The 13,785-nt window shown below is 42.4% G+C and overlaps 1 protein-coding gene across 1 annotated transcript in view; it reads right to left on the bottom strand.

The window, feature by feature from the left end:
* The window catches only part of PCSK5 (proprotein convertase subtilisin/kexin type 5), a 460,751-nt gene that overhangs the window by 41,265 nt on the left and 405,701 nt on the right, over positions 1-13,785 (bottom strand). The window contains exons 28-29 of the mRNA XM_031014779.3: positions 7,032-7,115; positions 4,909-5,104 (exon numbers count right to left, since the gene is read on the bottom strand). Of these exons, the coding sequence (XP_030870639.2) occupies positions 4,909-5,104; positions 7,032-7,115 (280 nt within the window). The remainder of the gene's footprint in view (positions 1-4,908; positions 5,105-7,031; positions 7,116-13,785) is intronic.

The following is a 13,785-nucleotide window of genomic DNA, read 5'->3' as shown; positions in this document are numbered from 1 at the left end:
GCTGAGGCAGAAGAATCGCTTGAACCTGGGAGGCAGAAATTGCAGTGAGCTGAGATTGCACCACTGCATTCCAGAGCAAGACTCTGTCTCAAAACAAACAAACAAAAAAGTAGTCTTCTCCACACAGATCTGCCTGGGAGTTGGTTCTCCTTTCCTGTCTCTGCATTTATAAAACTGTTTTTCTTAGTGCTTTATTTCACAATTATTTTATTTAAGACGAATATTTCTTTTGAAAAGAAATGGTTGCATGTACTAAATCGTTAAATTCAAAGTACTTAATGTTGAAGTCTTTCAGCTCAGATAAATCCATGTCCTGTGAAAGCTGTGTGGTCCTGGGCCTTCACCTCCATTTCACAGACACCAAGACAGTGACCAGCAGCACTTAAAGGAAGGCTGTTTTTCTTCAACAGAGCTTCAAATCTGTTCACATTTGGTGAATGTGAGTCCACCTTAAGTTTTCTGTTGCTTTTTAAACAACTACTGTAATGATATATGTTACTGTCACAGTGGCTCATGCCTGTAATCCCAGCACTTTGAAAGGCCAGGGTGGGTGGATCACCTGAGGTCAGGAGTTCAAGACCAGTCTGGCCAACGTGGTGAAACCCCATCTCTACTAAAAATACAAAAAATTAGCTGGGCGTGGTGACGGATGCATGTAATCCCAGCTACTCGGGAGGCTGAGGCAGGAGAATTGCTTGAACCTGGGAGGTAGAGGTTGCAGTGAGCTGAGATGGCGCCATTGCCTGGGCAACAAGAGTGAAACTCCATCTCAGAAAAAAAAAAAAAAAACGTTACTGTTAAAACCTATTTTTGGCCTGGCGTGGCGGCTCATGCCTGTAATCCCAGCACTTTGGGAGGCCACGGTGGTCGGATCACGAGGTCAGGAGTTCCGAGACCAGCCTGGCCAACACGGTGAAACCCCATCTCTACAAAAGATAGAAAAAAAAAATAAGCCAGGTGTGGTGGCATGCGCCTGTAATCCCAGCTACTCGGGAGGCTGAGGCAGGATGATTGCTTGAACCTGGGAGGCAGAGATTGCAGTGAGCCGAGATCGCGCCATTGCACTCCAGCCTGGGCAACAGGGAGAGACTTGGTCTCAAAAAAAACAAACACTTTTTTTTTTTCATGAACATGTACTAAATTTGAAAAAGCAGGGGCCACTAAATGCTAACTTATAAATAACTCTGAATATCTGGATGCTGTGTCATTGCAGGTTATGTTCCTGTTAATAAATCTTATTGCTGTTCTAGGATGGATCACACCCAAAAGGGTGATTTCTCAGAAACAGCAATAAAGCTTCCCAAGATAAACTGGATATTATGTGTTCCTCAGACTCTGTGTCTTCTGTTGTTAGTTTTCTTTTTTGTGTGTGTGTAAACACAAAGATGAGGGATTCTGCTATAATCAGATCACCCTACCCATAACAGGAGGGCATATGCTTGCAATTCTATAGTCTGCAATATTCCTAGGCCATGCTGGTAGCTTTCCTACTGCTCAAGAAATACAGACTATCTTGACTGCTGCATGTCTGCGTAGTGTCCCATTGCTCCATGAAAATGGTTCAACCCAGACTCTGAGGTAAAATACATTGAGCGGTCAACTAACTGGAGTAAAGCAAAATGCATCTCTTTCTTCCTTGTTTTAATGTGTTGTCAATTCCTGGAACACTCAAAGAATCCAAGAGAGAGTTGAAAAAGGTAATGATTAAATAAATAAGGCAATAATAATGACAACCAGTTCAATCCTACCACTGAGGAAGCAATGACTGACTCTGGTAAGCAAATCTCTTTCACCTTTGCTTTATTGTAACACTTGGCTGAGTTTGCTGGGGTGGAGCTCGGTTGATAGGGGAGGAGGACTGGGAGTTTCCAAACCTGCCTTCTCACCTGGGTTCTCTTACTCTGACCCTTTTCTACCCTTTCTCCACTCTCTGCTTGACAAAATCCTTCAAGAGCTAGTGACCATCAAGCCTTTTCTCAAATACCCAGCTGGGGATGAAGCTGGAAAACATTATGCTAAGTCAAAAAGTCTGTCAGAAAAAAACATGTTTTGTCTTTTTTGTTTTATGTGTTTTGTTTTCAGAGACAGGGTCTTGCAATGTTGCTCAGGCTGACCTTGAACTCCTGGGCTCAAGCAATTCTCTAGCCTTGGGCTCCTGATAGCTGGGATTAGAGGTGTGCACCATGGCCACCATGCTTGGCTCAAAGATCACATTTTATATAATCCCATTTATAGGAAATGTCCAAGAATAGCAAATCTATAGGGACAGAAAGTAGATTAGTGGTTGCTTAGGGCTGGGGGAAATGGAAAAAGTAGGAATAACAGCTAAAAGGGTATAGGGTTTCTTTCTAGGTTGATGACAATGTTCTGAAATTGATTGTGGTAATGGTTGCACAACTCTGTGAATATACTAAAAACCGTGAATTATACACTTTTAGGGGTGATTTGTATGGTATGTGAATTATATCTCAATAAAGTTGTGATTTAAAAAATACTCAATTGTACAAGAAGGCAGCACTGAGTGATAGTTAAGCACATGGACTTCAATGCCAGAGAGGTTTGGGTTCAAATTCTGGCCACACCATGTATTTGATGTGTAAAATTGAGCCTGCTATTCTTTTCCTCATCGGTCAAATGAGGGAAAATAATAGTAAGTGGATAAGAGAATTCTTGTGAGAATTAATGGGATCATACATTTAAAGCCCTTAGCACAATACCTGGACGTTGCAAGCATTCAAAAAATAGTGATTTAAAATGTTTTCTTTTCTCTTGGAATCTCTTAGCCCTTTGTATATTAAGGCCCTGAGAAGTATGACGTTGACTGATGTAAACCTCTCTTAGTGGATTGTAAGCGTTTTGCAGACTTGGACTTCCTGGAGTTGGTCTTAACTTAGCTTTCCATATCAATGTCAATATCAACATCAATATCAATATCAATATCAATATCAATTGTTGGTAGAAGAATAGACTCCACTGAGCTACACATATACAATACAATATATTGACATTGCATCAGTATCAATTTTTACACCTGGTTGGTGCTAAATCTGTGTTGTTGAGCTGAATATGCTTGGCTTTCTACACTAGATTGGATGCTTTTTGAGGGTAAATACCTTATATTTATACTCTATATTTATACTCATAACTTATATTTATACTCTATAGAGTCTATCTCAGTAATGAAAACAAATAGGTCACTAGGAAATAGGTGCCAGTTTTGCTTTTTTGCTTTTTTTTTTTTTTTGAGATGGAGTTTCGCTCTTGTTGCCCAGGCTGAAATATAATGGTGTGATCTTAGCTCACCGCAACCTCCACCTCCCGAGTTCAAATGAGTCTCCTGCTTCAGCCTTCCGAGTAGCTGGGATTACAGGCATATGACACCATGCCTGGCTAATTTTGTATTTTTAGTAGAGACGGGGTTTCTCCAAGTTGGTCAGGCTGGTTTTGAACTCCTGACCTCAGGTGATCCTCCCAGTTGGCCTCCCAAAATGCTGTGATTACAGGTGTGAGCCACCACACCCAGCCAGGAAATAAGCGTTGTTGTATCAAATTCTTTTAATAAGAGGGCAAATGAAAATTCTAACTCCTTAAAGTAGGCACTGTCAGTTACTTCCGCACATTTATTTCCTGCCTCCCTCTCTCCATTCTTCCTGGCTGTCAGAGTCCTGTGTTGCTTGGATGTTCAGGCGTGAATCTTGTTCAGCCTAAACCACTCCTATATTTCCATTCTTTTTGCCAGGGATTGATTTAGGGAGGTATCAGTGATGCATTCTTGCGACTTAGATGAGAATAAAAATCTGAGGAAATTTTCTTTTCTTCAAGAAAAGGATAAACAAGGGGAAACATCCCCTTTCCTGGCCCTGGTAGTGGCTGCATGGGGTGACCGTGTCTGGAGCTGAGACATGTAATGTGGGCTCAGCAGCGGTGCCAGTCAAAGAGGATGAGCTAAGGAAGGTACAAGAGCAAAACAGAAAAACCAGACTTTGTGACGACCTTGTTGGCCGCTGAAGTGACCGATACTGGACTTGCAACATTTTTGTTCTGTGAGATAATAAACCCTGTTGTGTCTCAGTCATTTTACTTGGCATTTCTGTTGCTTATTGCTGAAAGTTTCTTGCTGTACTCTTGCATTTGCTGTTCCTCTTTCTTCCTAGGTAAATTCTGGAGGTGGGACTATTGGTAGGAAGAGTAAAGCAACTACAAACCAGGGGACCAAGGAAACCAGGAGGAATCAATAAATAACTAACCAGGTGTTATTTATTATCTATAATTCATGCCTCACCTATTTAAACCTTTAGAAGAGGTTCACATCACAGCCTTACTTTTGTAATGGAGGAAAAAAAAATGACATCAGTTGATCATTAATATAAGGTGGGAAAATAATTTTTTTTTTTTAAAAGACCTTTTTAAAAAAAAGGTCCTGCTTTGTCATCCAGGCTGGAGTACAGTGGCGCAATCACAGCTCACTGCAATCTCCTGGGCTCAAGGAATCCTCCCGCCTTAGCCTCCCAAGTAGCTGGGACTACAGCACCCACTGGCTAATTTTTAAATATTTTGTAGACGGAGTCTTGCTATGTTGCCTAGGCTGGTCTCAAATTCCTAGCGATCCTTCTGCCTTAGCCTCCCGAAGTGCTGGGATTACAGGTGTGAGCCATCACGCCCAGCCCCTGAACATATTTTTCATAAAAGTAAAAATATATACATAAAATAGTCACAGAGGAGAAGTGGGCATCTGGCCTCATGTAAGTTTTGGCTGCTGTGGCCCACACCCATGTCAGTCAACAGAGGACATTTATGTGGGCGCTCATAGAGCAGAGAAGAGTTTTTTGGTGAATAAGAAAGAATTGCTCCCAAAGTACCATAGGAGAGTGATTACAAGCAGGAAGTAAAATTAAAAAGGAAACTTACTCCGGGCACTTGGAGTAGCACCTGCCTTCATGGAGGAAGAGAGGGTGGCCTGGCTGCATCTGGCATTTTTTGCAAAGATCGGCTCCAGAGCAGATGGCACAGGCCTCCGTACAGTTCTCGCAGCTCCCGCTCCTTACGGAAGGCCATGTGCCTTGGGGACAGGAGGAAACACAGGCCTGAGCCAGAAGATATGCACCTAGAAATTCAGGGAAGAGGGAAGATGGGAATAGTCATCATGTGGTTTTCCATGCAGAGACATGGCTTTTTTAAACTTTCCAAAGACCAAAGTATCCAGGCACTTATTTCAGGCTTACCAAAATATTTGCTAGTGATGCTAAGTCCTCCAGGATGAGTTACATTTCTAGAAGGCAATTGACAGCAAGAGACTTTTGCCTGTTTCTTTCCTGTCCTACAGATATTAGGTATAGGCCATGATGGGGCTTCCCTTTGCCCAGTTGATCAGTCTTATTAACACACTCTCTATGTCTTCCTGGTGTAAGGCAGCTGTACATGCACAGCTTGATGGAATCTATTAATACTCTGCTTCCCCAAAGCCCATCTTGTTAGGACACTAACATAGTTGCAACACTTTTTTTTTTTTTGAGAAGGAGTCTTGCTCTATCTCCCAGGCTGGAGTGCACTGGTGCGATCTTGGCTCACTGCGACCTCCGCCTCCCGGGTTCAAGCAATTCTCCTACTTCAGCCTCCTGAGCAGCTGGGACTACAGGCGTGCACCACCACACCTGGCTAATTTTTGTATTTTTAGTAGACACGGGGTTTCGCCATGTTGGACAGGTGGGACTCAGACTCCTGACCTCAGGTAATCTGCCCGCTTCAGCCTCCTAAAATGCTGGGATTACAGGCTCGGCCCAGAGTTACAACTCTTCCACCCAACTCTCCCTTTAACAGAGGATCCGTCTATTTTTCAATCGAAAAACAACAGATACTCATTAAGAAAACCAATTTTCAAAATCACTCTCACACCCAAGATTCCAGGAAAATGCTTTAGCTTCTTGAGTGTAACCTTTTATATTTTATATGATTATAATCGTGGCTTGCCTATTATTGTAAATTTTTCTGCTTTTGCATCAGATTCCACTATTAACATTGTACATTCCAATATGGATTTTATAATGATCATGGAAAAATGTAAACATTCTTTTTTTTTTTTTTTTTGAGGCAGCGTCTTGCTCTGTCATCCAGGTTGAAGTGCACACTGCAACCTCTACCTCCCAGGTTCAAGTGATCTCATGTCTCAGCCTCCCGTGTAGCCTGGGATTACAGGCATGTGCCAACACATGTGGCTAATTTTTGTATTTTTAGTAGAGACGGGGATTTGCCATGTTGGCCAGGCTGGTCTCCAACTCCTGGCCTCAAGTGATCCTCCTGCTTCAGCCTCCCAAAGTGTTGGGATTACAGGCATGAGCCATCATGCCCAGCCCACTTAAACATTCTTTATGTCAGTGTACCATTTAAGTAAAATATTCCCCTAATTCAGGGAAGTTATGTTATTTGTGATTTTTGTTTTTATAGATGAAGCAATTGATAAGTTACAAGCTGTTATGTTGCTGCTCTTATTCCTTCCTCCCTCCCTCTTCATCATGACTTTAGATTAAGAAACTTTTTTCTTTTTTAAGACAGGGTCTTGCTCTGTCACCCAGGCTGGAGTGCAGTGGCGTGATCATGGTTCACTGCAGCCTTGACCTCCTGGGACCAAGCAGTGCTTTCATTTCAGCCTCCCAGGTAGCTGGAACTACAGGGACATGCCACCATGCCCAGCTAATTTTTAAAATTTTTATAGAGATGGGGTGTCACTATGTTTCCCAGGCTGATCTCAAACTCCTGGGCTCAAGAAATCCTCCCGCCTCAGCCTCTCAAAATGTTGGGATTACAGGTGTGAACCACTGTACCTGACCACTTCTTTGTATTGTCCTTTGAAAGCCGGTTTTTATTATTGGTCAATGTTTGGGTCCCTGTGTGTCTCCCGAGTAGCCACTGTAATAGGAACATGTGATGGGAGTAGATCAAGGCCTTACAGACCTCCTTACACCAAGATGCCACTACACATGAGTTTCAATGACTTGGCTTGACTGCTGTCATCTTCTGTCACGCAACACACTAACCTTTGGGACATGAAGTGCACAGAGTTGCAGATCCATTGCAGGTTTTACAAGAAGAATGACAAGGCTGGGGTTTTCTCAAAATATCTGTATGAGAAAGAAACAACAGTTCAGGCTTCTCCTTGGAATAGGCACATAGGATTCCAGTACTGAAAAAGATCTCATGGGTTACCTAGTAGTCTCTTTTCCTGCCCCAAATGGAATCCTTTTGATTGTACATGAGCTGATTGTTGGCACTGGCTCATTGCCATTGTGTAGACTTCATTTATTTTTTTTTCTCTTACTCCTTCATTTGCAATTGATTATCAAGGAAGATACCACACGAATGTGTGGTACCACAAGGAATGTGGTATTCTACAAGATAGCCTCAAATACTGTGGGGATATCTGAACAAATAATTACTTCTTTTGTGTGTTAAAAATGGGAGTGAGTTTGTATTTGTGTGTATGCACTTGTGGATGAGTTTATGAGTCAAAGGTAATCACTTCTATTGCCAAGATTGTTGGATGACCTTTTCTTTTCTTTTCTTTTTTGAGACAGAGTCTCGCTCTGTAGCCCAGGCTGGAGTGTGGTGGTGTGATCTTGGCTCACTGCCGCCTCTGCCTCCTGGGCTCAAGTGATTCTCCTGCCTCAGTCTCCCACGTAGCTGGGATTACAGGTGCACACTACCATGCCCAGCTAATTTTTGTATTTTTAGTAGAGACGGGATTTCGCCATGTTGACCAGCTGGTGTTGAACTCTTGACCTCAGGTGATCCACCCGCCTCAGCCTCCCAAACTGCTGGGATTACAGGTGTGAGCCACCGCACCCGGCCGGATGACCATTTCTCTTCACTCCAAGATGATAATTGACAATTCATTGTACCTCTCGTGGAGGAACTTCTTTTCTTTCTTTTTATTTTTTTCTGTTTTTGTTCTTTGAAAATCAGATTTTATTATTGGTCAATGTTTGGGTCACTGTGTTCTTCAGAGTAGCTAGTGTGCTATGCAACCTAAATTTATCTCATCTTAAGTTTGTCCCAAATCATTGTTGAACATCAAAATTGTCCCCTACTCACAAGCTTTCTTGTTGGTCGGGCTATAAGTAGGTTGTCCCAGGTTAATATACTATTAACCAGGGAACATTGGAAGTGTTCCCTTCTCCCTTTCCCTCCAACAGCATTTGATGGGCAGGCTTTCCCAGGAAGTCACCTCAGCAACTCCATGGGACAATTTCAAAGACAGAACAGCTTCAAGACATCACTCAGTCAATACATATGGAGACCTTGACTAGAGCTCAGGGACTGCTCAGAAATCAGCATGGCTCACACAGGAAAAAATTAGAAAACGAAGTTCTAGCTCAGAATGTGGGATTTCAATGACCCTGACCCTCAATCAATGTTGACATCTTACCATTTTCCTTCATTACCTCCTCCCTCCCTTTCTCCCTTCCTTCCTCTCCTGCCTTTCATCTTCTTTCTTCTCATCCTAAGAGTCAGCCGGGTATAGATGGCTCTCTAGTCACACCTGCCTTCAGATCCCAGCTATGCCGCCGAAGGGTAGGGTAACCATGGATACAGTAATTAAACTCTCAGAATCCTACTTTCCTTGTCTCTAAAATGAGAGAAAATAATTCTGCCCTTATAGGATTGTTGTGAAGACTAAATGAGATAATACGTGTCAAGTGCTTAACATAGTGGCACAGTAAATTGTAGTTCCTTCAGCTTCCTGTTGATTCTCTCCTGCCACCATTCCACTCCATTTCTGAGGCTTGTTTTACTCCCCTCTTCCTTCCCTCTGGTTTCATACCTGGGTGGCCTGCTCAGCTTCTATGATGACAGTCATGGATACAAAGCTGATGAGCCTTGCCATAGATGAAAACTAGATTCAAATACAGATGATAGAAAGATACATACATAGATAGGATGGATAGACACAGATATGCGGATAGATGCAAATACAGGTGGAGATGGAGATATAAATGATTAGGCTGCCAGGCTGGGTAGTTGGTTTTTTCCTAGCTTGGAGAGAAAAATTTACCCTGGCTTTCTTTTATTTTTTGAGACAGAGTCTCGCTCCATCACCTAGGCTGGAGTGCAGTGGTGCAATCTTGGCTCACTGCAACCTTCACCTCCCAGGTTCAAGCGATTCTCTGGTCTCAGCCTCCCAAGTAGCTGGGATTACAGGCGCCTGCCACCAAGCCTGGCTAATTTTTGTGTTTTTAGTAAAGATGGGGTTTCACCATGTTGCCCGGGCTGGTCTTGAACTCCTGACCTCAGGTGATCCACCCACCTTGGTCTCCCAAAGTGCTGGGATTACAGGTGTGAGCCACTGCAGCCAGCCCCCTGGTTTTCCAATATACTAATTAAAGCTGGTGATTGACTGATGTATTCTCTCTGGGGCATCTGCTAAGGGTTGAATTTAGCCTTGTGCAGAGCCACCTTAGCCACAGGATTGTCACAAAGGTGTTCCGCATGGCTCTCAAAGTAACCGATTCTGTCCCTGAAGGCTTTTTAAACCTGCAGTATCACTCAGCCCCAAAGAGAAGGCAGCCGAAAGGCGAGCAACAATCCTGTTGCTAATAGTCAGATGCTCACTGAATGGCTGAGAGCAGTTGTTCAAAGAATAATAAGGCAACAATATTAATCAGACAGTGAACACCTTGCAAATCTTCAATGTTCTACGTCCAGGCTTCAGGCTGATTTTCCTTTGATGTTATCATGTATATACTAAAATATATTTATAAAGACATGAGTTTTCATCAATTTTCTCATATTTGTATAAGTTTTAATGTCTATATCTACAAATATGCACATATTTATAATTACATGTATCTCACGTTCTGGCGATTTGGTATTTTACTGCATACACTTGGTATAAAATTCTGTAATGTCAGCCAAGCACGGTGGCTTATGTCTATAATCCCAGCAATCTGGGAGGCCAAGGTGGGAGGATAGCTTGAAGCCAAGAGTTTGAGACCAGCCTGGACAACATAGTGAAACCTTGTCCCTTAAAAAGTAATAACAAATAAAAATAAAATAAAATTCTGTAGTGTCTTCATATGTCCACCAGAGGGAGATCTGTACAAGCAGTTAACTTAGCAATTAGGCCTGGGCAGGGCATAAAGTCCTCCTCAGCAAGAGTTCTTTGTCATAAAAGATTGGGGACTTAATCTCAACAAGTAAATTTTAACCGTGATCATAGTTTCTCTTTTTCCAACTTCGGAAATTCTAGACTGGACAGGAGCGCAAAAAAAAAAAAAAAAAAAAAGAACCACTTTGACCCAGAAAGTGCAGTGTCCATTCTTCAGAAATGACTGTAGCTAAACTATATAAAGCAAGGGGTTCATTTATTCTATTTATTTTTTATTTAATACAAAATTCACTCATGGTGCAAAATGGAGAAAAGGCATGTACTGTGATGTCTCCCTCCCAATCCCTTCTCCACCCTTTTTCATACAAGCTGTATCTATTCACACGGTTTATCACCTTGCCTGTAAAGTAAACAAGCAATGTATTTGGAAATCATTCTTTATCAGTACGGAAAGAACCTCTTCCTTTTGGTGGCTCCATAGTATTCTATTGTATGAATACATCGACTTTATTTCTCTCATCTCCTACTGGTAACCACTTAGTTTTTTCCAGTCTTTGTGATTTCAAACAATGCTGCGGTGACTGGGAAGGCAGAGGTGCTTCCTTAGCCTATTAAAGTTCTGCAAGGACAGAGGCTTTTCTTGATAGCCTCTGCCAGCCATGACCATTTAGCGCGTCATGAATATCCTTATCTGTTACAGAAATCTCCACTGCGGAACTTCTCACAGTCTTCCCTCTGAGTGCCCACTGATATGTTGTGTTTATGGCCCCCTTCTCTCTCCAACTTTTTCTAATGACCTCTGCATCTCTGCACCCCATTTGCTTCTGGCCTCCCAGCTTCTTGGGGTGATTTCTCCACGGAGACCATCTCCAGAGATAGTCTCTGCTGCTGTGATTGTTGCCTCCCTATTTCCCTGTTACCTCTTTTGATTTGAACTTTCCACCTTCGTCGCTCCTGCAGCAGGCTCTTCACCACAGATAGGTTTGCAGTGGACACAGCTTCTTTTTTATTAAAAAAAAAAAGTGTTTAGTTTTTTTTTTAATGCAAAAAGGATAAAGAAGATAAACTTCACCTATAAACCCACCACCCAGAAATGTCTGCTGTGTATACTGTGGTACATGGATGTCTCATCTTCATATTGAGTATGTGAGTATAATTACATCTATGTATAGATGTGTCATCATTTATAGCTTCTGTACACATAAGACTGACCCTGAACACTGCATTTAACACTATAAATCTCGTAGGCATTTTCTCTTGTCATTAACATTCCTTGTAAACATCATTTTTTTTTTTTTTCCACGAGGAGTCTTGCTCTGTTTCCCAGGCCAGAGTGCGGTGGCGCCATCTCAGCTTGTTGCAGCCTCTGGCTCCCAGGTTCAAGCGATTCTCCTGCCTCAGCCTCCCAAGTAGCTGGGACTATAGGCAAGCACCACCATGCCTGGCTAGTATTTTGTATTTTTAGTAGAGATGGGGTTTCACCGTGTTGGCCAGGTTGGTCTCGAACTCCTGGCCTGACGTGATCTGCCTGCCTTGGCCTCCCAAAGTGCTGGGATTACAGGCGTGAGCCACCGTGCCCAGCCGTAAACATCATTTTCAATGGTTTGCATATTTATTTGTATGGACGGTAATTCACTTAGCTTTTTTCTTTTGTTATATTTTTGAGACTGTTCCCTTCTCTTTTTAAAATTGTAAAGCTGCTCTCAACATCTTTATGAGTATACATTCTTGGCTAAGTCAGGATTCTGCCTATTAGGTATCCCGACTTACCATTATCTGGTGCCTTTTTTTCCAGGGCCATTTCCCTTAGAGCCCTGTTTATCTCTATACCCTGTCAAATGGCTTTCTTTCTTTTCTTTCTTTCTTTCTCTTTTTTTTGACAGAGTCGCGCTCTGTTGCCCAGGCTGGAGTGCAGTGGTGTGATCTCGGCTCACTGCAACCTCCACCTTCCAGGTTCAAGTGATTCTAATGCCTCAGCCTCCCAAGTAGCTGAGACTACAGATGCGTGCCACCACACCTGGCTAATTTTTGTATTTTTAGTAGAGACGGGGTTTCACCATGTTGGCCAGGTTGGTCTTGAATCCTGGCCTCAAGTGATCTGCCCACCTTGGCTTCCCAAAGTCCTGGGATTACACGTGTGAGCCACTGCGCATGGCCCCAAATATTGCTTTCTTTTGTGACCCAGGGAATGCTGCTTTCAAAGCAAACTAGTGTTTCAAGTGTTAAAACTGGACCGAGTCAAATAGTTAGGGAGTAGACTAGGTTTTATTGTGTTATATGTGTCCTGAGAGCTTTATATACATTTTCTCATTTCATTCTTAAAATGACTTTGTGTGAGGCAGTTTCATGTTTTCACTTTACAGAGAAGGACACAGGCTCAGAGAGGATGAGTAACTCACTGAAGGTCACACAGCCAGCAAAACACAGAGCTGGGATTTGAATTCATGTGTGCCGCACCCTAAAGCCTGCATCTGCTAGAGGGTGTAGACATAGGCTTTAGAATTTTTCAGTAATAAATTTGAATTCTGAAGTAATTTGATAGAAGCCAAAATAATGGTGTGCTGGTAAGACAGGTCTCTAGAAAAATGAAAAACCAAAAACCTGATTTGTAGTGTTTCCAATTTCTGTGGTGTAAATACTCCCACCATAGCTAATTTCAAGCTGTCAATGGTTTCACAATCCACTTCCAGAACTCCTGAGTATATAACGATCTGGGCAAGCTGATACAGATGCTTCCTTCGTCCTACTGGCCAAACAGTTAATTACTTACCCAGTGCCATGTGTTTTTTTGCACTCTGTGTTCTGGTAGGTTAAATAACTAAAAATGGTGTACTCATTTCTAAGTGAGACAGCTGTACACATCTATAAAGTCTCTCTAAAAATCAGATTTCCATGGCATCTTTGAAGTTTTCTAAAGTTCAGTGACTATTAGGCAATGTATCTTCCCACTACTGAAGTCGATTTTTTTTTTTCACATGTGAGTGACTTTCAGTGTTTGTGACTAACTCTGGGATTTCAGTCTTTCCCCAAGGATTAGAATTAAGATCAAGAGACAGGCTAGTGATAAATTGTTAGGATGTGGTCACAAACACAAAGCTAATTCACCATGTCTGTGTTCTGTAGATTAGACTATCAGCAGAATATGTAATTAGAACCTGCTATAACATGGTTTTAATCAATGATGGAAATATGAGGTAAGATAAATGTGCAGAAATTACTCCTAGGACTCTCCAGCACTACCGGGGGAAACCACTTAAGAAAATCCAAATGGTTTAACAGTAGCAGAGGAAAGTGCTTCCATTCCCAAAAGTGGCTTCAGGAAACCAGCCGAAGCCATCATCTTCCTTCAAAGCCCGTGGTCTGCCATACCTGAACCTTTCCACCAAGGTTTTGTGATGCTTGAGTCACTGCTGAAGCCATTTGCAGCCTGTCGAATATTATATATTTTTGTTTGTTTGTTTGTTGTTGTTGTTGTTGTTTTAGACGGAGTCTCTCTGTTGCCCAGGCTGGAGTGCTGTGGCACAATCTCAGCTCACTGCAACCTCTGCCTCCTGGGTTCAAGTGATTCTTGCACCTCAGCCTCCTGAGTAGCTGGGATTACAGGTACTGACCACCACGCCCGGCTAATTTTTTTTGTATTTTTAGTAGAGATGAGGTTTCACCATGTTGGCCAGGTTGGTCTCGAA

This window comes from Gorilla gorilla, chromosome 13 (assembly GCF_029281585.2).
Source record: "Gorilla gorilla gorilla isolate KB3781 chromosome 13, NHGRI_mGorGor1-v2.1_pri, whole genome shotgun sequence".
Classification (NCBI taxonomy): domain Eukaryota; kingdom Metazoa; phylum Chordata; class Mammalia; order Primates; family Hominidae; genus Gorilla; species Gorilla gorilla.
This window is presented reverse-complemented; position numbering and strand designations above follow the sequence as displayed.